This window comes from Xenopus laevis, chromosome 1L (genome assembly GCF_017654675.1).
Source record: "Xenopus laevis strain J_2021 chromosome 1L, Xenopus_laevis_v10.1, whole genome shotgun sequence".
Classification (NCBI taxonomy): Eukaryota; Metazoa; Chordata; class Amphibia; order Anura; family Pipidae; genus Xenopus; species Xenopus laevis.
Genome location: NC_054371.1, coordinates 177894888 through 177917826, shown reverse-complemented (window position 1 = coordinate 177917826; position 22939 = coordinate 177894888). Strand labels below are relative to the sequence as shown.

The window sequence follows — 22939 nt, the reverse complement described above, 5'->3', positions numbered from 1 at the left end:
AAAAAATTTATATTTTCAGCATTTATATGGCATAATTTTTCTGGCAACTGTGCTTCAGTGGCTGCGTCCAAAAAAACTGGGCAAACAATGTCTACAAGGTCAACGTATGGCGAAAAATGACTATTTTCAGCATTTATATGGCATATTTTTTCTGGCAACTGTGCTTCAGTGGCTGCGTCCAAAAAACTGGGCAAACAATGCCTACAAGGTCAACGTATGGCAGTTGTTTAAAGAGAACAGTAGATTACTAGCCAGCAAAGCTACCTAAGCTAAAATGTCCCTCAAATCCCTGCAGACTTCTGTCCCTCCAATACAGAGCAGTATCAAGCAGATTACTAGCCAGCAAACTTACTATCATCTGTCCCTGAAATCACTAACAGCTCTCCCCCTACACTATCTCTTCCAAGCACACACAGGCAGATTTTTCAGATACATTTTTGCCCTTGATCCCCCTCTGGCATGCCACTGTCCAGGTCGTTGCACCCTTTAAACAACTTTAAAATCATTTTTCTGGCCAGAAATGTCTTTTCTAGATGTTAAAGTTCGCCTTCCCATTGAAGTCTATGGGGTTCGCGAACCGTTCGCGAACCGCTCGCGTTTTTGCGCAAGTTCGCGAATATGTTCGCGAACTTTTTTTCCGACGTTCGCTACATCCCTACTGTCTGCAATACAACCCACAAGGTACTGATCAAATATATATATATATATATATATATATATATATATATATATATATATATATATATATATATATATATACAGCAATTGCAGCATGTCTCTCAGCTTTTGAAGCTTATGATTGAAACGTCAACATGGTCCTCCTTATTGCAAAGCCTTCCACCTATAGAACATGTCATTTACCAGGAGATTGATAATAATAATAGCAGTCACCTCGACTCCGAGGGTAGCGCTTCTGCTCTGGAACAGAATCCTCTGATACAGCAGGAGGTTTCTGGGACTTTGACTTGTTCACTGGTATTGGCTGTGGTAGAACTTGCTTGGCAAAACCTTTAAAGAACCATGCTCCAGACCTTTTCCACACCTAGAATGGAAAATTAGAATGATTAAAGACTTTTAAAAATCAAAATAATAATATTATGACAAGGGAGTTGAAAAAGGTGGATGTTCATGGATGGTTATGACTAATTACAAATGTTTTTGTAAGTAAGGTTAAATAAAGTGCCTTACAATATTAAATGAAAATGTAGCCAGTTTACTGTTACAAAACAATTCTATTGAGTTTATTTAATGTTTAAATAATTTTCTAGTAGACTTAAGATATGAAGATCTAAATTACGGTATAGAAATATCCATTATCTGGAAAAGCGCAGGTCCCAAGCATTCTGGATAACAGGTCCCATACATGTATAAAGAATTGGTTGATCAATAGTGACAATGACTAATTTCAGGTAATGAATGTTAAGTTTGTTGATATGCCTCTTTTTTCTACACAAATAAGTGTGACCTATTTGATTACTGTATGCCATAATGTATGGATTGTAACTATACAACTGCTGTATGTTCTAGACCTGACCCTGTTCATTTTAAATAAAAATCAAAAATTAAAAAAAAAAAGAATTGGTTGATATGGGTAACTGCACTTGTGTTAGTAAATCAAGCCTGCAAAACATTTTATTTTGTCAAAAACATTGCTTCAGTGTCAGGTTAATACATTTCTCAAGCGTAAAGGTAAACTGATTGGTAGATTATAGAGAGAAAGGGTATAGCCATAGATATTTGGTTTTAATGTTATCCAGGCTAGTTAGAATGACAAACATGCTCTAATCAGAAAACATCTTTCCTAAATTTGATCTCTTGACCAATCCATGATATTTTAAACTCCCTTTCTTTCCCACTTACACACAAATAAATACTGACCTCCCGCTGCTCACTGCATATTTTGCACAGCCATATGGAATGAGGACGACTGTTGGACTGCACGCCACATTTTGTGCAAACATTCTGTAAATAAAACAAACTATAATGTCAGGCAAATTTCATTTAATTCATATATTTATATATAAAGAAACAAAAAAAGATTGCACCAATGCATTTATGTTTAAGATCATAACAAAGGTTAAATGCGAGTGTAGGGTTATCATCAATATAATTTCTATATTCCAATAATCAGTAAATTAAAATTGCTCTCTGCAAAGGGACCTACAGCAAACCTTTTTAGCTGTTAAATATATTATATGCACTGTACACTATCTATCTAAATAATAACAACAGTCTTGCATGACCTGTGAAATAAATTCTTGCTTTTTTGCCTTCGTTTGCCTAACTATAATCCTTATAAAAAATGCCCCTAAGTGTCAAATTTTTTGTATTTTTGTTACATAACTGCAGCTTGGCATTTCATCTGTATAATATCTGTATTTTTAGATTTCATATTCTGTTAAGGGATATTTCCTAGTCATAAATACAGAAAATGCATAAAGGAAAAGGATTTAATCTATGTTGACATTTTAATAAATTATCTTCATTTTCCATTAAATCAACCTTATTGTGGAAAAAAAATCAGCCAAGACTCGGTTTTCATGGTCCTACTATGCAAAATGTAATGCTTTATTTCTTGCAAAGCTTAATTTCTCATATCATGTGATATTTTAGGGTCTGTGTCTATTGGAAACAATTCTGAGCATCCAATAACAGCTTACATATATTTTGTGTTGTAGTTCACAACAGCTGGAGGTCCATGAGTTTGAAAGAGCCATAAGAAGTTGAGGTGTTGTAAGCAATACAGATATGCGGAAACCAGGATTTTGTTTGGCATCATGAGAAAATCAGAGCACTATATTGAGAGATATAAATTCAGCCAATTCCTTCATGCTGTATGGAACTGAATCTGAACTCTTAACTTCTTTTGTCTTCAACTGCAGGTCAATGGCCAGCAAATGCAATGTGCAAAGTTTTCTGATTCTGTAAAAACTCAATTTGCCAGTCTATCCCAAATTTCACGCAGTGTTCCCAGATTGCCAGATAATCACCAGGTCTAAGGGAGTGTGATCCTATTCTAAGGGAGCATGCCAAGCAAGGGTTGCATTTAGATAAAAGGAATACTTTATCAGAATAAAGATTAGGAAGGAAGAATTATCATTGTAAATAGTTTGGTAAGGTTACGGTTGGGTACAGAAGCAATGAAGCTGGAGGGAAAAGGTATCCTAGCAACCTTGTCTTCTATTCCTTAAATATATAGAAAGATTTGAGCACAGGGAGGGGTTGGGATTACACGGTTAGGACTGACAAAATATCATTATGAATCCTATCAAATGGATGAGTACAACCAGGGGTATAAATATAAATGGGTCTCAGAGTAAATCAGAGAGTAGGAGGTACTGTACATTTAAGAGAAAGGATGACAGAAAATAAAATGAGGGGCATTATTATCCTTTAATTATATAGCACCAACATATTGTTCACATCAGTCCCTGCCCCCATGTGGAGCTTACAATCTCATCACATTCATACAATACATAAAACACATGCACATACAAACACTAGGACTGATTTGCTTGGGATCTAATTAATAGGTGCGCAGAAACAGGGTGAATATATCAATTCATTGCAGCCATAGTCCGAATTAAACTGTGGCAAGCCAGCAACTACACTACTGTGCTAATACTGTACATGCTTATTTGCTCTTTTTAGTTGCACTGAGATCGTCCATATCCCTAAATGGCATGTAACATTTATTAAAAAAGATGCAATAGTTCCTAGATGTTTAATCATTACCTTTTTGCAGTCTTCACATACTACACACTTTGATCCTGGCAGCCCTAACTGTTCCCCACAGAGGATACAACGATTCACCCCGTCACCAGTCACTGTCTTCCGCATATCTTCAAGATTGTCAACCAATCGACTGCAAAAAAAAAAAAAGGCAAGCATTGCAGCTAGTGATAACAGAAATATGTTAAATAGGCAGATAATGTTGTAGCTGCAATATATGATACTTATACATGATTATGACCATTAATACAATTAAACGATTGAGTTAAATGAAATATATTCTCTTGGAACTAAACAAATTACTTGCCCTTTAAAAACCATGCCTAGTTAGGGGTCTGCATAAAAATCTCTACATGTCCTCTATTCCAATATGGTCTAATGCTCAATTTTCTTACTAAAATGGAGTCATAGTAACATAGTAACATAGTAAGTTAGGTTGAAAAAAGACACACGTCCATCAGGTTTAACCTTTTAACGCTATTTTAACCTTCCTGCTAGTTGATCCAGAGGAAGGCAAAAAAAACATTTGAAGCCTCTCCAATTTGCCTCAGAGGGGGAAAAATTCCTTCCTTACTCCAAAATGACAATCGCTATCTCCCATAACCCTGTATTCCCTCACTTGCTAAAAAGCCATCCAACCCCTTCTTAAAGCTATCTAATGTATCAGCCTGTACAACTGATTCAGGGAGAGAATTCCACATCTTCACAGCTCTCACTGTAAAAAACCCCTTCCGAATATTTAGGCAGAACCTCCTGTCTTCTAAAAGGAATGGGTGACCTCGCGTCTGCTGGAAAGACCTACTGGTAAATAAAGCATTAGAGAGATTATTATATGATCCCCTTATATATTTATACATAGTTATCATATCACCCCTTAAGCACCTCTTCTCCAGCCTGAACAACTTCTCTGTACCTTTTTTAATTTAATAATATCATGTTTGAGCACTGAAGACCAAAACTGTATGGCATATGCTAAATGGAGCCTTACTAGTGCTCTATACAGTGGAAGAATGACCCCCTCCTCCTGTGACTCTATGCCACTTTTAATACAGCTCAAGACCTTATTTGCCCTTGATGCTGCCGACTGGCATTGCTTGTTACAGCCAAGTTTATTATCTACAAGGAGTCCAAGGACCCTTTACCATAATGGATTTGCCTAGTGCAGTCCCATTAAGGGTTTAAATGGCTCAGATATTTTTACATCCCAGGTGCATGACTTTACATTTATCAACATTGAATCTCATTTGCCACTTAGCTGCCCAGATTGCCAGTTTGTCAAGATCATGTTGCAAGGATGCCACATCCTGGATGGAATTAATTGGGCTGGATAGTTGTGTCATCTGCAATCACTGATATATTACTTACAATACCCTCCCCTAAGTCGTTATAGAACAAGTTAAATAAAAGTGGACCCAATATAGAGCCCTGAGGGACCCCATTAAGAACCTTACTCCAAGTAGAGAATGTACCATTAACAACCACCCTCTGTACCCGATCCTGTAGCCAGTTTTCCGTCCATGTGCAAATGACTTCATTAAGCCCAACAGACCTTAGTTTAGAAAGCAGTCGATTGTGGGGCACAGAATCAAACGCTTTGACAAAATCCAAATAGATCACATCTACAGCTCCTCCACTGTCTACCAAGCAATACTCACTAGTTAAAAATTCTGTATCCTAGTGGATGGCGCTTACCCTCATAAAGTGTGTCAGTGTAAGTGCAGGTTTCCCTACCTCTATCTGCTATCATTTTCAAAATCCTGAGATATATATCAGAAAGACCTATAGTGTATAACCTACAGATAAAGCAAAGGCCACCCCAACTCACAATAACTCTCCATTAAAAGAGACAACTATCATGCCCTTTTCAACTGAAATTTATGGTGTCATATTATGCCATAGTTCATTATGTGTGCCAAAAACAAGGTGTGTTCAATCCATACCTTTGGTGCACAAGTCTGGCATATAATGGCATGCTAAAATATAATGCAGCAATAAAATAATGACCTTTTTTAATTGGTAACATAATTAGCATAAATAACACTTCAGTTAATCTTTACTGCTGCACTGCAAATTGGAGTATTATCACCCACCACCCTTCCTTCCCCCAGTAGTCCATTAACAGAACAATGGGAAGGTAACCAGATAACAGATCCCTGACACCTGCATTGCTAAAAATTCTCCCATGCCTCACCTGGTCATAGATATGAGACCAGCACTAAACAGTAAAAATTCAAGTCATGACTCCTTCAGTTACATTAGTATCTTACAGTAGCTTATCTGAAAGCAGGGCCATTGTGAAGTGCTGGCTCTTTCTGAAAGTACATGACCAGGCACAACTCAGCATTTCCAGAATGCTAGTATTACGGTCATTCATAGGGAAGACCACTGTGCTGGACCTTTGAAGCCTCTAGATCTAGAGATATATCCAAATCACAGGATCATTTCCATATAATGCAGTTCCTTCAAATGGCCTGCTGGGATTTACAGTAGGATATATATAACTCATATTCTATTTCAGGTACTTTGCAGATCCTTCAATTTGCCTATAAAAAGAATCCAATTTATCCTATTAGGATATTAAGCTGAGCTATTTATAACAACCTTGTACAAATGGCCCTAACATGGCAAAGGCTATGCTATGTTGAGCATTGTATGATGAATATGCTGAATATAAATGGAGCTTTTATGAAGGCCATGGTAGACCACAATAACAGATCTGTCAGGTAAAAAAATTGAGCATGCCAGATTTGTCTTTAAAAATTTATACTGTTCAAAACTGAATGCCAGGAATAGCTAATGGATTTAAAAATACAGGATACAAGATTTAACTGTTGTGTGGATGGGAAAATGCTAGTAAGCCAACTGATGAAAGCCATTTGTGTTTTATGGTCAGGAACTGTACAATTAGCAACAGCAGGGAACTAGTAACAGCACTAAACAAGCAAATGTATATTTTTCACTCTTTTGAAAATTATCAGACAGAACAGGCTAGTACTTTTCAAACTGACATCACAATAGCGATTTCTATTAAAATACAAATCAAAATAAAATGTTTCTTACATGCCCTCTGTGAAGACATTTGATCGTGGAAAAACATCCACTTACATTAGCTTCAAACCCAGAGCAGACAGTATCTCTTTGGGCTAGCTATGACATTAGGGTAGAAAAACAGTTTAATGGCAAAAGCCTTTATAAAAAGTACAAAGTATCTTACTGTGGGCACTGAGAGTATAACTGCAATCAGAAAGTTGAGGGGCGCTGGCTGGAAAACCATGTTCTATTTAAACCTTTAAATAGGTCAAAGCATAATATATTTTGCAAAAACAGGTTTCTTTACTGGTCTTCTAACAAGGACAACTTTTAATATAAGGACAGATTATTCCCCCTTGACAGTTTTGGTATATTTTTCCCAGGACTGCCTAAGTCTACTACCATAGTAAAATAGTATGCCAAAAAAAAGACACACGTCCATCGATTTCAGCTTTTGTTGCCTAACTGAAACCTGCCCAACTGCTAGTTGATCCAAAAGAAGGCGAAAAACCCCATATTCCAATGTGCCCCATTTTCTATTTTCTCTATCCCTCCGAAACAGGGTATAGCCTTCAATATTTACTGCTCAGTCACGTGACACTCTCATTTCGTAAGCCAGACTTCATGCATCTATAATATAAATTTAATATTGGTACCAGTCTGTAACTTGTGTAAATAAACTTCTGTTCCTATGTATCATTACTTCTCTCCCTATCCAAATCTCCACCCCTATTTTGCCTTACTATGGCCAAATCCTCATCTAACTTGCCTTCCCCATAAGCTTTCTTAGGAAAATTGTTTGATCAATGAATTAAAATCCTTCGAATCGTTCGTTTCGAAGGATTTAAATGCAGTAATTCGAAGTCGAAGGATTTTACTTCGATGGTCGAATATCGAGGGTTAATTAACCCTCAATATTCGACCAATAGTATATGTGCCCCTAAGTGTAATAATATAAACAAAGTTTTCTTTAGTTCTAGTAATCCATAGCAACAAATACCTTGCTCATTTGTACTTTGCCACAGTAAGTTTCCAGGGTGGGTGAGACAAAATATTAGTCTGCTGAAAAAATATTTAGAAACATTGTTATCTACTGCTGTTTAAAAATATGTATCTACAACTGTTATCTGTATAGTGCAAAATGAATCCCGCCAGAGCACTGCAGTAGTCCAGTAGAGTTTCTGAGTCCTCTAATTGGGCATATAGAAATGAGGAATTCATGCAGATGAGTTTAGATAAAAATATAGTAATGGGCTCAGTGAGTCACAGTTATTTTTATATAAGGAGCATAAATATGCCCTGGTAGTAGAACATGAAAAATGCACAAATCTCTCTGAGACCAATTTATAGCCTAACCTTTCCCTCGTCCTACTTCCAAGTCATAGCAAACTTGACACCCAACACCGTACCTGAGAGATCCTTAAAATTATATATTTATTAATGATAGAAAGTGAGGTCACCGATCTGCTTACTTTATTGCATAATGTGTAACCACTACTTTGGAAATACCACCATTAATAATGTATAAGTATGGTAGTTGCTTTTAATAGATTTAATGCCATCTTTGGAAGCAGAGAAAAATGTATCTAGGTTACTGGTAGAATGTATTTAACACCATGAAACAATCCACCCCATACACTGCAATACAATTCCATAAATAACAAATTCCACTTTTTAATAAAGTATTTCTACTCTTTTCCTGCACTTACACAGTGGCATAACTATAGAGGAAGCAGACCCTGCAGTCGTGGGGGGACCGGGGAACAAGGGCGCCCATTTCATCTATATTTACGCAAATCTCCCCTCTGCAGCCAATGGCGGGGAACCAGCAAATGGAGGGGAAAGCAGGCAAGTGGGCAGGTATTGGTGGTGGAGCACGAGAGACTGTGCGTGCCCAGCCCATCTTAAGACTTTTGGCTAGGGGACCTGGCAGCATTTTGTTAAGCTGCTGCACTTACAAATATTTTCCTGGTATAGTCTGGTAACTTACATATTGCCAAAGATCAGTGTTCGTACATGTTCTGGTATATGATCCAATGCAAGGCTTATTTAAGAGAAAGGGAGGCTAGATAAAAGCAAAAAGGAGGCAGCACATCAGAAACATGTAAATCAAATAAGTATGGCAGCTTTAGACTCTTGTAGTCATTGGATGCCTATATGGTAAATAAAAAAAAGTCCATAACAAAAGAAGAAAAGTAGTTAACCAGTGACTTATGGCTACATCTGGAGGTAATGCTGAGGGGGTACTTTGCACATGGGAGTATAGCAGGACTATCTGCCCTTGCTCTAATTGCCAAGGGAAGGAGACATACTAACTGAAGAGGACAGGTAGAAGTCCAGCACCTAGGGCAGTACTGGACCTAAATACAGCCCTGAAATCAAGGATTTCCAACCTCATCTCTCCATGTAAATTGTGTAAGTCTCTACCCTTGATTTCTTAGTATTTGTTAGAAAGGTTTGAGGTTGTTTTTGGGTAAGTAAATAAAAATCCACGGATGGCCAAGAAACTAAATTATTAGGAGAGCAGCTTTTTGGAACAGTCCCTTCAAAGGATGACAAATACATTTATTTAACGAAATGATGAATCATGTATAGAAAACAGCGGTCTTCTCCTGTTCCAATGGCTCCTAATTTCTGTTTATTTCAGCAAAATGGTTTGAGCCACTCATGATATTTGTCCCTTTGAATAATGGTGGCTTCAAATAAGCCTGTAGCTGTTTTTACAATGGACTTTTTCTTACATTGGATTCTCTTGAAATAATTGCATTTGCCTGCGTTAGTGGAAATGCACTAAAGTCATTTTATTTCCATTTTCTATGCTTGTCAAAGAGATAAGATATATTGTGCATCCCACTTCTACCCACACAGGCTAATCCCAAAGAAAAGGTTAAAATCTGCATTTGTATTAGAGCAATATATGATAGCCACAGCAGTGAGGTGAAGATGGCAAAGCTTTGAGACATGGCAGAAAGATTTCATTGCCTGGAGAGACAACCTGTCAGTGGCCTCTTGCTTTTTAATAAAGTCAATTTATGATCTTTCTTTCACTGCAGTTTGGTCTGTCATATACTTTAAGAAACCTGCAGTGCAGGAATGAATTTAATCCTTCTGGGACCTTATTTATTTGTGATAGTGTGTGTATAAATGCCCATAGGCAAAATTGGAATACTGGCTTAGATGTTATAGGCTCCTTTCCAAACAAATTGGGTGCACTGCAGGTGGTCGGTCAGGTCGCATGCTGAAAATGTTACCCATTAGTTTTCCTGCCAATTTTTTAACCAATAAAATGAGTCGAAATCCAAATAAAATACCCAAACTGATATACAAAGGCAACAATTTTAGAATGTATCAAAACAGATATATTTTGGTATGCATTCAACACTGCTGCTAATGTTTTTTTTTAAATAATGTTGTTGCAGAATAGTATATTATTGAAACTTGTTTCAATAATATACTATTATGTATTGGTTATGAGCCACCAGTGGTAAACAGTCTCTCAAAAATACTCGTAGGGGCACATTTACTAAGGGTCGAATATCGAGGGTTAATTAACCCTCGATATTCGACCCTCGAAGTAAAATCCTTCGACTTCGAATATCGAAGTCGAAGGATTTACCGCAAATACTTAGATCGAACGATCGAAGGAAAAATCGTTCAAACTAACGATTAAATCCTTAGAATCTAACGATTCGAAGGATCTTAATCCATCGATCGAAGGATTTTCCTTCAATCAGAAAAAGCTTAGCAAATTTATGGGGAAGGTCCCCATAGGCTAACATTGTAGCTCGGTAGATTTAAAGTGGTGAAGTAGGTAGTCTAAGTTTTTTTTAAAGAGACAGTACTTCGACTATCGAATGGTCGATTTTTAGTTCGAATCGTTCGAATTGAAGTCGAAGTAGCCTATTCGATGGTCGAAGTACCCAAAAAAAACTTCGAAATTCGAAGTTTTTTTTTTACCTCGAATCCTTCACTCGAGCTTAGTAAATGTGCCCCATAATGTTTTTTTTAAATATCATTATATCACGTAGTACATAGAAGGGGAATTAAATTACCCTTTTAGTTTGCTGAGGGTTTTTATCCTCGTTTGATATGATTTACTTTTTACAGTTGGGCATGGATGGCTTCACCTGAGGCATTAAAGGGATTGCTCATCTTTGAGTTAACTGTTAGTATGTAGGGAGTGATATTCTGAGTCAATTTGCAATTGGTTTTTATTTTTTATAATTTGTGTTTTTTAATTATTTAGCTTTTTATTCAGCAGTTCTCTAGTTTGCAATTTTAGCAATCTGGTTGCTAGGGTCCAATTTACCCTAGTACCCATGCATTGATTTGAATGAGAGACTGGAATGTGAACAGGAGAGAAACAATTGTAACTCACACCTAATGACTATTTCATGAGGCCACATATACAGTGGCTAAGTTGCAACAGAATTCAGACTAGGGATGTCGCGGACTGTTCGGCGGCGAACTTGTTCGCGCGAACATCGGCTGTTCGCGTCCGCCGCAAGTTCGCGAACGTCGCGCGACGTTCGCCAATAGGCGTTCGCGTCAAAATCGTTCGACTATTCGACCATTCGAGCGCTAAAATCGAACGATTTTCGTTAGATTCGAACGATTAAAATCCTCCGATCCTTCGAATCGAACGATTTTCGGATGTTCGAAGTTCGCGAACTGTTCGCGAACTGTTCGCATTTTTTGCCGGTGTTCGCGAACGGCGTTCGCGAACACATTATCGGCGGTTCGCTACATCCCTAATTCAGACCCTTGACTGCTTCTCTCTGTTGTCTGAATAACAATTTAGAACAGTAACACCAATAAATAGAAAATTCTAAAAGAAATTAAAATATAATGTACGGATGCCCTGCACTGGTAAAAGTTCTGTGTTTGCTTCAGAAAGAATACTAAGGTTTATATAAACAAGCTTGAATGGCTGTCCCCATGACTACACAGCAGCTTGTTTATATAAATTATAGTATTCTTTCTGAAACAAACACAGAACTTTTACCAGTGCAGGGCAGCTGTATGTAGGGACCCATAGGGTTAATGTGACCCTAAGGCTTTAAATCCCTACATTTCCTAACCTAGTTGCTGGGTGGACGCATATACATATCCCAGTTATTGGCTAAGAGGTGTTGTGACCACTTCTTGTCACAATTTGGTATATTGAGTGAGAAGGGGTGGATCTTCCTCTTTGGCTTTCGGTTGCTGACCCAGCTGGATGTTTCCAGGGAGCCTGAGTACACCAAGGACCAGTAAAGCCCCGTTGCCCTAGAGGGGCCACTACCTCTAGAGAGAGATAAGTCAGGGGGCAGGGACCCTGTGAATGAAGCTAGTCAGTGACAGGATTACTATCTGTCACAGGAGAGTAAGCTAGCGAGGGAAGATAGAAAGAGCAGCTGTGTGCTCTGTCAAGGAGATGTAGCAGGGAGCATCTTTCCTGGCTGTTAGATTACCTACAGTGAAGTGACGACAGTGTATAGGGTGTCAGGCTTTAGGTTCTTCTCCCTGACCACTCCACTGGTGAGATCCAGACCACGTGTGAGGTATTTCTGCCTGGAGGTGTGCTGAAATGCCTTGACTACATCCTCAGGGGATTCATATACAGTTGGCTCTGATGTACTGTCCTAGCCTGTGAATATATTCTGCAAATGCTTGTATGCACTGTAAGTAACCATGTAGATCATTTGTATAAAATATAGTAAATAATAAAATAAAATAATAAAATATTCTGTTCTGTTTGATTTGCAAGAACCTCCTGGCGCAATTTTTTTTATTCAGTTTAAGCACAGTAGCCTGTGGGAGTTGTAGTTGCACTACAACGCGTTTTCCATTTCTTCCACTTTGTGAAGACCCAGCCTTAAATGTTACAGTCAAATGTAACCCATGCTAGTTGTTAACCCCGTTGACCTAAATAGCCCAAAATCGTGTTGTATGTATATTATATTTTGATTTCTTTTAGACACTTTAATTTTTTGTTAGTACTATTCCTTTAAAAAGAATTCTGGCACAGGTAGGAAAATATCAGTAAATCTATGTATGGCTGCACCTAGAAATTAATTCTCACTAAAAGTATACATAATTTTTTTTTCCAATCAGTATGCCCTTGATGTATGTACATGTAATATTCCAGAAGAGATGTATGTCTTAAACAAAGAACAATTTCTGCCTGAATGATTTTGTCCATTGACCCATATGACCTAAACTGAGGTCCCATTCGCAGTCATATATTTCAACTAACCTTCCAGCCACAAAGATTCTCATGGATAATTAGCTTAATCCCTCAGCATCTCATTCTAAATGTCACCATAAATTCTATTTTTTCTAAAGTTGTGTTCATACATCTCATAAGAAGAGCCAGATAACTGCCTGTGGCATCTACTACCATCATTAAGGTCAGCAGCAATTCATACATTGTTGTGCCTTTATCTTTAAAATCTTTATAAGTATAGTGAACACTAATATTATTAGCAAAGTATTACTTATTGTGATTAATGCTTAACCTAAGGGGAACAGAAATATAATTCATATAATTTTTATGTTACAAGGTTCTCCCCTCCAACGAAATTAGACATATATCTAACGAAACACCACAATTTATAAATCCACACTGCTCTTGTTTGTCGTAACGTTCTGGATATCTATGAATATTTTTTCTCATTAGCAGATTTATATTAGCTGCAACAACTTTGTTATAAGAAGCCACCACAACAATATACAAAAGAAAAAATGACAACAATGACTGAGCAATAATAGCTGAAATATAATTGGTTATAATCAAGGGTGTCACTACTTAAATTACTGTCTATATAAAAAAGTAAGAATATGCTTATATTTACAGAAATTAAACCATCTCATGGATTACTAAATCCTGGAAATATAAACATTACATTTAGGGATGCACCGAATCCACTATTTTGGATTCTGCCAAACCCCCGAATCCTTCACAAAAGATTTGGCAGATTACCGAACAAAATCCTAATTTGCATATGCAAATTAGGGTTGGGAAGGGGAAAAAATGTACTTCCTTGTTTTGTGACAAAAAGTCACACGATTTCACTCCCTGTCCCACTCCTAATTTGCATAGGCAAATTAGGATTGGGTTTGGCCGGGGAGAAGGATTCGACCAAATCCGAATCCTGCTGAAAAAGGCTGAATCCTGGCCAAATCCCGAACCGCATCCTGGATTCAGTGCATCCCTAATTACATTAAAAATGTTTTTGAATGAATAAGTCCCATGTGTGAAACCCTTGTTTTAAAATTGAATCATAGAAAGTATCCACTAAACGGATCTAATTTAGTTGTTTTTGGATCATACTCACCAGCTATTAATCTACTAATAGATCACAATCTACCTTTTGGGAACACCTGAGTTGAGCAGTAACCAACTTAACAACACAATATACCAGGGAACAAGTGCCACCATTCTCAGTATCATGGGGCCTAAAATGATAACTGAGGTTGCCGTTTTGGCAGGACATCAAACCAATTGGATGTACTGTAAGAATAACTTAGACCAGGGGTAGTCAACCTGCGGCTCTGTAGCCTCATGCGGCTCTTCATCCTGCTTGCTGTGGCTCGGTCTTGCTGCTTTGCCTGCCATGTCGTCTTTAGAGCCCTCACACCTGCTGGTGGCTTCTTGAGTGTGGCTTCTTGAGTGTGTTACCGCTCACTCAGGAAGCCGCCAGGAAGTGCGAGGGCTGTATAGACATCCCAGGAGTGACAGGCAAGACCGACCCGCAGCAAGATGATTCATCATGGTCCTTACCAGTTCACACATTCAAGACAAGAGAGGGAAGATCAGCATGGAGCTTCAAAAACAGAAGTCACATTAAACAGATGAGAAAACTAGCATTTAATAGGGCTATTCAGTGTTTCATTTATTTCAAAGTAATTTTTTTTTTTCTTTAGTGGAAGATGGGGCAAAATGGCTCTTTTGTTAGTAAAGGTTGCTGACCCGTGACTTAGACAAAAGAGGATCTTGATCATAATTCAATGCACTAAATATGCATCAGTGCTTTTCAGAAATCCATTAAAACAAAGACCCAAAAAAAAAAACACCAGAGCGTTAAGGAACATTGAGGATAAAGGTGATATGACTGCTTGCTAAATTAACCTAGAAAATAAAAAGCATAGGTCTGGTCTCCAGATAATTAGCCTGTGGGAAGTTACCAAATATGTAAGGCCCAAGAAGTTCACGGATTAGTGGCTAACTGAAATGGTAATAGCTAATGTCTTCTCTAATCTAAGGTAACCTTGACTGGCTGCACTTCAGTGGATCCTGATACTAAAGCTATTTAATTACTGCAAAAGAGCACTAGGTTATATTGCTACTACTTTGTGATATGAATATGACTTTCGGTATCAGACATAAGGGCAGATAATGGGCATAACTTACATATTTTTGAAGCTTGGATCATTACATTGTATTGGGACTACTACATTTTCAGCATATTTATTTTAATTTTATTATTTTTCTCAGTGGGGACAAAACAGAAAAGTTGGTGGCAAATTTGTTATGCTTATCATTTTACAACAAAAAGTGTGTCTTATACCATTGTATCAGTTTTATTAATAAATGACAGAATATGTCATCTTAGGGAGGTAATTTATCACAGTTCAAGTTTGTGAGGTTTATGAGGTTTTTTCTAACTTGAATAAACTCACAATTTGAATCTGCTTGTTTTTGAATAAAACTCCAATGAATGCAATCGGGGGGGAAAACTTGAAATACTTGAATTGATCAAGTTTTTGAGCGCAAACCACCAGAAAATCCCAAAGATCATGAAGGTTAAAAACATCTTCAAATGGTTCAAGGGACCTATGCCATTGACTTCTACATGAGGTTTTAGCTGGAGTATTTTCTGATTTGGGCTTTTTGCAGCTTTGGGGCATAATAAATCTCGTATAATTCTAGTTTTTTTTTACACAAAAATTTTTACTGAAACTACACTCGAAAACTCAAGTTTTGGGAAAAACACAACTCAACCTTTGATAACCATGGATATTATGTTTTGCCCCTTTGGCTTGTGTGGCTCAGCTATTTCCAATGTAGATTCTACGGAGTGTTTTACAAATTACCCATCAGTACTGCATTTTCTGCATTTTCCATATTCCTTTTTTAACTACTGTTTTACAGAGATTGTACTTTGAGATTTTCTTGAAATGATTTACAGTTAATTTAATGTATTTGAATGCTCCATTGCCCAGCAGAAAAAAAATACATATTGGCAAATCGTACAAGCAATAAAAGTCAAGTCAAACAATTTCTTTCCGCTATAATTCATGAGCTTCTCCCCCATCTCCATCTTAGTGAAGATTCCCTATTCTTGGCTGTTATGCTGCTAGTCCATAGTGGAGACTCAGACTGGCGATTTTCCCTCAATACAGAAGTAAAAATCTTTGCTAAATCTATAGCAAATAACTGACTGTTATAACCCCTAATTGATCTGATATTTTTTCCAACAAACTAACCTTTATCAGTCACCAACTATATCACATCATTTCTGCAGCATGTAGCTTGCAGTAAAAACAATTTGACTTCCTTGGATGTGTGATGAAAAGTCACGTGATTTATTAGATTTGGCCAGGCACTTGATTCAGTTCGACCAGGCACTTGGAATTCGAATCCCGCTGAAAAAGGGAGAATCCAGGACTAAATCCTGGATTCGGTGCATCCCTAATATAATTGTCATTCAGTTTGTCTTATCCTATGTTTCTTTTTCACCTGTCACCTGCTACACTGCACTGTGGTTATACCAAATCCAAATTTGAACCTTGGGGATCATTAAAGTTTCCAGATTAGTCTTAAGCAACTGTATCCCTCTGAACATTATTACATACACTGTATTCTCTCAAAAAAAATTTTTACACTATTCTTATATATTGTCTAGTTTAAATTTTCACTATTGTATTTGTTTAAGCTCAAATACAAGAAATTTTCTCACCCAATACGCTCTTGCTCCATTTCTTCCATCTTCGCTGCTCGTGCTATAACTCTGTTAATGATTTCCTTTTCCTCATCTGTAAGTTCTTCTTGTTTTCGTTGCCATTCTTGATTATTTGGGTGTACTGACCATCCAGCATCAAGCCTAGAATAGCAGAGGAACAATTTACAGTTGTGCAATGAAATTAAACAGAAAGACATTCTGGTCCATTTTCTTCAGTTACATATCCTCATAAATTTTTTAAACAGTATCTTAAAATTCATAAATACAGTTGTCATTTCAAACTGACTATATAGTTAAAATGGACAAAAACTGAATTTATTCAGAACTGTTAAAGGATAAGTAAACCTTAAAAATAACTGAATGTAAAATTGATGAGGGTGCTATTCTAAGCACTTTTGCAATATACATTCATTATTTATTTTTGATTCCAAGATAATAAAGGATACATGTACTGTTAACATGAATGAGTTTTGTTACAACAGCACCACCTGCTGGTCATTTTCCGACCAGTCTGATCAACAACTAGTCAAAGAAGTTGTCAGGAGAAAGAAAGAGGGTAGCCTGGTGTTCTTTTGGTTAGGAAAGACCAGCCCTCTTTCTTTCTCCTTTACAACATCCTTGACTATTTGGTGGTCAGACTGGTCAGAAAATAACCAGCAGGTGGTGCTGTTTTAACAAAATGAATTTATATTAACAGTACATGTATCCTTTAATATCTTGGAATTAAAAATAAATTTATAATGAACATACATTGCAAAAGTGCTTAGAATAGCAATCACATCAATTTTACATTCACTTATTTTTAAGGTTTACTTATCCTTTAATCTTTTTAACAGTAAATATTTATGGATGGATAATGCATTTCCAATAGTCCTCGGTGTCACTAAAAACCCTATACTAAAGGAGTACTGTATATACTCGAAGCCGAGTTTTTCAGCATCCAAAATGCGCTGAAAAAGTCTACCTCGGCTTATAATCAAGTCAGCGGGCAGTAGCTGAGATTGCAGTCACTTTTACTCATTCTTATACCAACAGTTCGCTTGGGGAGAGACTGCAATATCACACAGCGCCCTCTGTTGGTTATATGAAGGAATAACAGTGCGCCCTCTGTTGGTTATATGAAAGAATAACAGTGACTGCAATATCACACAGCGCCCTCTGTTGGTTATATGAAAGAATAACAGTGACTGCAATATCACACAGCGCCCTCTGTTGGTTATACGAAAGATTAACAGTGATGGCAATATCACACAGCACCCTCTGCACATGGTAGTGGGACAGTGGGATAATGAACACAGTAATCCGTTTGGCAATTCTCTGTCACCATCAACTTTGCAAAGAAGTCCGGTTGATCGCTGGGGGGTCACTTTGGCGGAATGTGCGCTACTGGGAGACAGGGCTGTAGTTGTGTCTAGGCTTATACTTGAGTCAATACGTTTTCCCAGTTTTCGTAGGTAAAATTAGGTCCCTCGGCTTATACTCGGGTCGGCTTATACAGTATTTACAACAGTACAACAGTAGCGGCCTCCCTTTTCCTGCATGTTATTAACTAACCTTTAATATCCTCCCAGTTACCAGAACCAGCCTTGTTGGTCCTCCCTTTTCCCCAGTGCCTGTTTTCAACCTATTTTTACACCCAATTTTGATAGCCGTTAGCTCTAGTACCAACTTAGGATACATACTTTAAAGGGAGACTGTTCTGAACATATTTCATAAAAGTCTGCAATATGAATGACCTGTCTCATAAATGTGTTTTCTTTCTCAGTAATTGTTGAAAGTTTTTTTTTAATTAGAAACTGGTTTATTAAAATATGGTTTGTCATGAAAATCCTACGATTAATAAATGTTTCATATGGCTAAACGTAAAAGATATATTGGCTCTGTCAATGACGTGAAGATAAACTTGATTAGAGAAACAGTACATATTTATCAATTGATTATATCTATAAAGTTTCTTATTTCAGTGTAATGAAGCTTATGTTAAATTTTAATTTTCACGATAGTTCCCCATTAATATCCTTTTCAAATATTCTTCCAAGAGACTTTCTTCCTGTCTTGGCTGTAGCTATATCATATCATGTAACTCAATTTCTTTTTGTCCAGCCCCAGTAACTTGTAACTCCATTTCCATCATACTGTGTGAAAAAATACCTCATTATTTCCCGATTACACTATTTACAATGGTCTCTTTACTTTCCTGAGCACAGCCCATGTGCTACTTTGTCCACTTGTTTTCATATTTGTACAGTACTACAGAAAATGTTGCGAATTTTGGGAAGGAATCCACATCATAAAGGATTATTCACAAGTTACACCATAATACATTTTGAGTGTGTTCATTGACTGCTTGCTGACTTGATCTGTGGTCTAGTGTCTCATGCAAAACATTACTGTCTTTTGTGCAAAATTTGAGGCAATCATTCCTGCTAGTCTTCTTTGCAACATAACTAGAACATTAGCCTAGTCCTGTCCCTACTGACTATGCCTTACCTTGTGCTCTTTTTCATCTATAATTTGTACCTGTATGTTAGCCTCCCGTCCACTTAGACTGTAAGCTCTAAGGGGCAGGGACCTCCTTCCCACTATGTCTCCACATAGCACTTAAGCTCTTTGTCCTATGATTCTATATATATTTATTATGTGATTTGTCTCCCCCATGTTTACTTTTATATATATTGTACTTTTATGCACAGTACAGCGCTGCGGCTCCTTAACAGCGCTTTACAAATAAAGTTATACATATAAATACAACATAAATGAACCAATTCTACAGTAGTTTTAACATTTGTAATTTTATGAAATCTGTACCTTTAGTGACAAAAAACTGCCTAAATAGGCATGCTTAATGTCTATACCACGCTCAAGTGTAGTCAAATGTCTGCACTACACTTAAATGCATTGACTCTCTGAAATTCTAAATATTATATTGCAATGGCACAGGTTCCCTCACCCCACCTCTGTTCTTTCAGTGCTACACACAGATATATATATGGAAAAAGAGAATCCACTCAGAGTCAAGAGTAGCCACATTACTAGTCTTTTTTATTTTTTATGGAACAAAGAGAATGCACCATTTTTCAGGCTGACCTGCATCATTACTTTGCCCAGTGCATCTATTATTTCCAGTCCTTACATAAGATCTGCCAGCATGAAAATAGCTGTTGACGTTTGAAAAGAGAAATCAACTGATTGTGTGTAACAAAGCATTACTTCAGTCCAGGTCTTTTTCATCTATCCCTAGACACATTCAGTTCTCCAATGTACTGTTGTCATCCAATCTTTAGAATTATATGATTACATTCATTTAAATGGCATTACAAATAAAGCAAAACTGACCACTGTACTAATTTCCTCATCTAATAAAATTAATATAAATTTACAGAAGACAGTGCTACAGTAAAATAAAATATTAATGAGGGAATTCATATATGTACAGGAAGGCTATGTGAAATAAGTAGGCTGAATAGTGTAGCCCACCAGCTCCTACACTAAAAAATGTTTTCTTTTTGTGTTAGACACATCATGTGACAACATCACTTTTCACTCCACCACATGAGTGAGAGTACATGAATATTCCCTTAATACAGGTATATGCTGGCTTTATGTTTCTTGGCCTGGAATGTATGTCTACTTTGCCTTGTATGTGTGGTAAAAATGTGTCTGTGTGCTGCATTACATTTGGATGTTAAAGCCAACTAAATTCAAACCTTAATTTTTCTTATGCAGTACCACAAGTATGAAAACAAGTTATGTTATATAAACATGAGAATTATGTTCCATTGATATAACCACATGTTGTTTAAACATGGGTTTATGACATTATTCTATTGCAAAATATATTGTGAGTAGATAAATGTAATTGTTTTGTTGTAATATATTTGCCTTACTGCCGCGAGTGTTTGAAGAATTTGAGTGTAGAGCATTAGTTTTACTCATCTGAACACATTCGGTTGCTGTCTCTATAATTGTACTTAATTTCATCTCATAACTTCTGCATGCTTGTAATGAGTCATAACATTGCAGCTTTGTGAGCTACGACCTTATATAACATTACGGTAATACACATGAACAATTTAATGTCAACATTTGCAATCTGTACCAAATAGGTGTGGGGGGTTGAAACAAAAGCTATTAGACAGGGCACACGTTGGGGGCTGTTACAAAATGAATCAATCATTTTTAAATATCAGTTATCACCAAAGAACCTACTAATACATATCCCGGAGCACAAAATATGCTCACTCAAAGGAGTTAAGGGATTATATTTTTTCTGGATATGACATATGAACACTCATGGAGATATCATTTTCAAATAACTGACTGATCTATACACCAGTTTGCACCAAATGTATCATATATAGGGATGTAGCGAACGTCGGAAAAAAAGTTCGCGAACATATTCGCGAACTTGCGCAAAAATGCGAGCGGTTCGCGAACGGTTCGCGAACCCCATAGACTTCAATGGGAAGGCGAACTTTAACATCTAGAAAAGACATTTCTGGCCAGAAAAATGATTTTAAAGTTGTTTAAAGGGTGCAACGACCTGGACAGTGGCATGCCAGAGGGGGATCAAGGGCAAAAATGTATCTGAAAAATCTGCCTGTGTGTGCTTGGAAGAGATAGTGTAGGGGGAGAGCTGTTAGTGATTTCAGGGACAGATGATAGTAAGTTTGCTGGCTAGTAATCTGCTTGATACTGCTCTGTATTGGAGGGACAGAAGTCTGCAGGGATTTGAGGGACATTTTAGCTTAGGTAGCTTTGCTGGCTAGTAATCTACTGTTCTCTTTAAACAACTGCCATACGTTGACCTTGTAGGCATTGTTTGGTGTTTTTTCTGGAGACGGTAATATTATGGATATTTAGACAGAATGTGAACAAGGTCACACAGCTCGATGGCGGGTTGAAGAAAACAGTGTGCAAATAATGCCTACAGGGCAAATAATGCCTAAAAGGTCAACTTATACACTACTACAGCGGTAGTAAAATAAAAAAAAGTAAAATAAAAAAAAATGAATATTAAAAAAAAAAAAATTAAAGTTGGTGCTGCTGAACTACTAGGAGCAGCAGATTAGCACACCAGTCCCACTCCCCAACACTGCTAGACTAATAGCACTGGGCTCTTATAGTAGTAGTAGTAGTAGTAGTAGTAAAACAACAAAAAAATAAATAAAAGCAGTCCTTACAAGGACTACTGTTATTGCAGCAGTCAGCAGATGAGATCAGAAGCAGGACAGCTGCCCACTGCAGCTACATACAGAGCACTGCAGTAGAAGGTAGATTACTAGCCAGCAAAGCTACCTAAGCTAAAATGTCCCTCAAACCCCTGCAGACTTCTGTCCCTCCAATAACAGAGCAGTATCAAAACGATTACTAGCCAGCAAACTTTCAACTGTCCCTGAAATCACTAACAGGCAGCAGCTCTCTCCCTACACTATCTCTTCAGCACACACAGGCAGAGTGAAAAAACGCTGCAGGGCTTCGGTTTTTATAGGGAAGGGGAGTGGTCCAGGGGAGAGCTTCCTGATTGGCTGCCATGTACCTGCTGGTCTGGGGTGAGAGGGCAAAAAAAAGCGCCAACAATGGCGAACCCAAAATGGCGAACGTCGCGCGACGTTCGCGAACTTCCGGCGAGCGCGAACACCCGATGTTCGCGCGAACAAGTTCGCCGGCGAACAGTTCGCGACATCTCTAATCATATATTGGATTACCCAGTGATATCCTCATGTTCTGCCACTAGTCAGTGTACTTGGTCCAGAAGAACCATTTATAATCACTTTAAACGAGCAGAGTCGACGAGTAGAATCACATTTCAAAGCAGTTGACTCTGTGGACAAGCTCATGAATCAGTTCTGAATCAGTACTATGAATTCTATATCTTATCTACAGGCTACATACATGGCAAAGTTTGACAATTGAACAAGACCTCAGAATTTATAGACAGACCACATAGCAATATATTGCAGGTTTTTGAACTACAAGTTTAGCTATATTCATAGCAGTATTTTTATATTCGTCCTGGCTAGGAACATAAGATTTGCTAAGTGAGCTAAGTGGGTAGGGAGCATAAGGCTAACGGCATATGAGGCAGATCTACCAAGTCTTTTTACTACACTTGCATGGGTCAGGTTAAAGGGATGCTGTTATAGAAGATTTTTTATGAAAGGGACCTTAAACAAAAAAGCATCAGAGCAAATATGCAGAAAAACACAAAGACATGTTGCATTTAACAA

General features: G+C 37.5%; 1 protein-coding gene across 2 annotated transcripts in view; it reads right to left on the bottom strand.

The window, feature by feature from the left end:
- The window catches only part of LOC108695671 (rabphilin-3A), a 121231-nt gene that overhangs the window by 41816 nt on the left and 56476 nt on the right, over positions 1 to 22939 (bottom strand). For both annotated transcript variants that reach the window (XM_041567840.1, XM_041567838.1), the window contains 4 exons: positions 16707 to 16850; positions 3736 to 3865; positions 1879 to 1962; positions 892 to 1042 (listed from right to left, as the gene is read on the bottom strand). In XM_041567840.1, coding sequence (XP_041423774.1) covers positions 892 to 1042; positions 1879 to 1962; positions 3736 to 3865; positions 16707 to 16850 — 509 coding nt within the window. The remainder of the gene's footprint in view (positions 1 to 891; positions 1043 to 1878; positions 1963 to 3735; positions 3866 to 16706; positions 16851 to 22939) is intronic.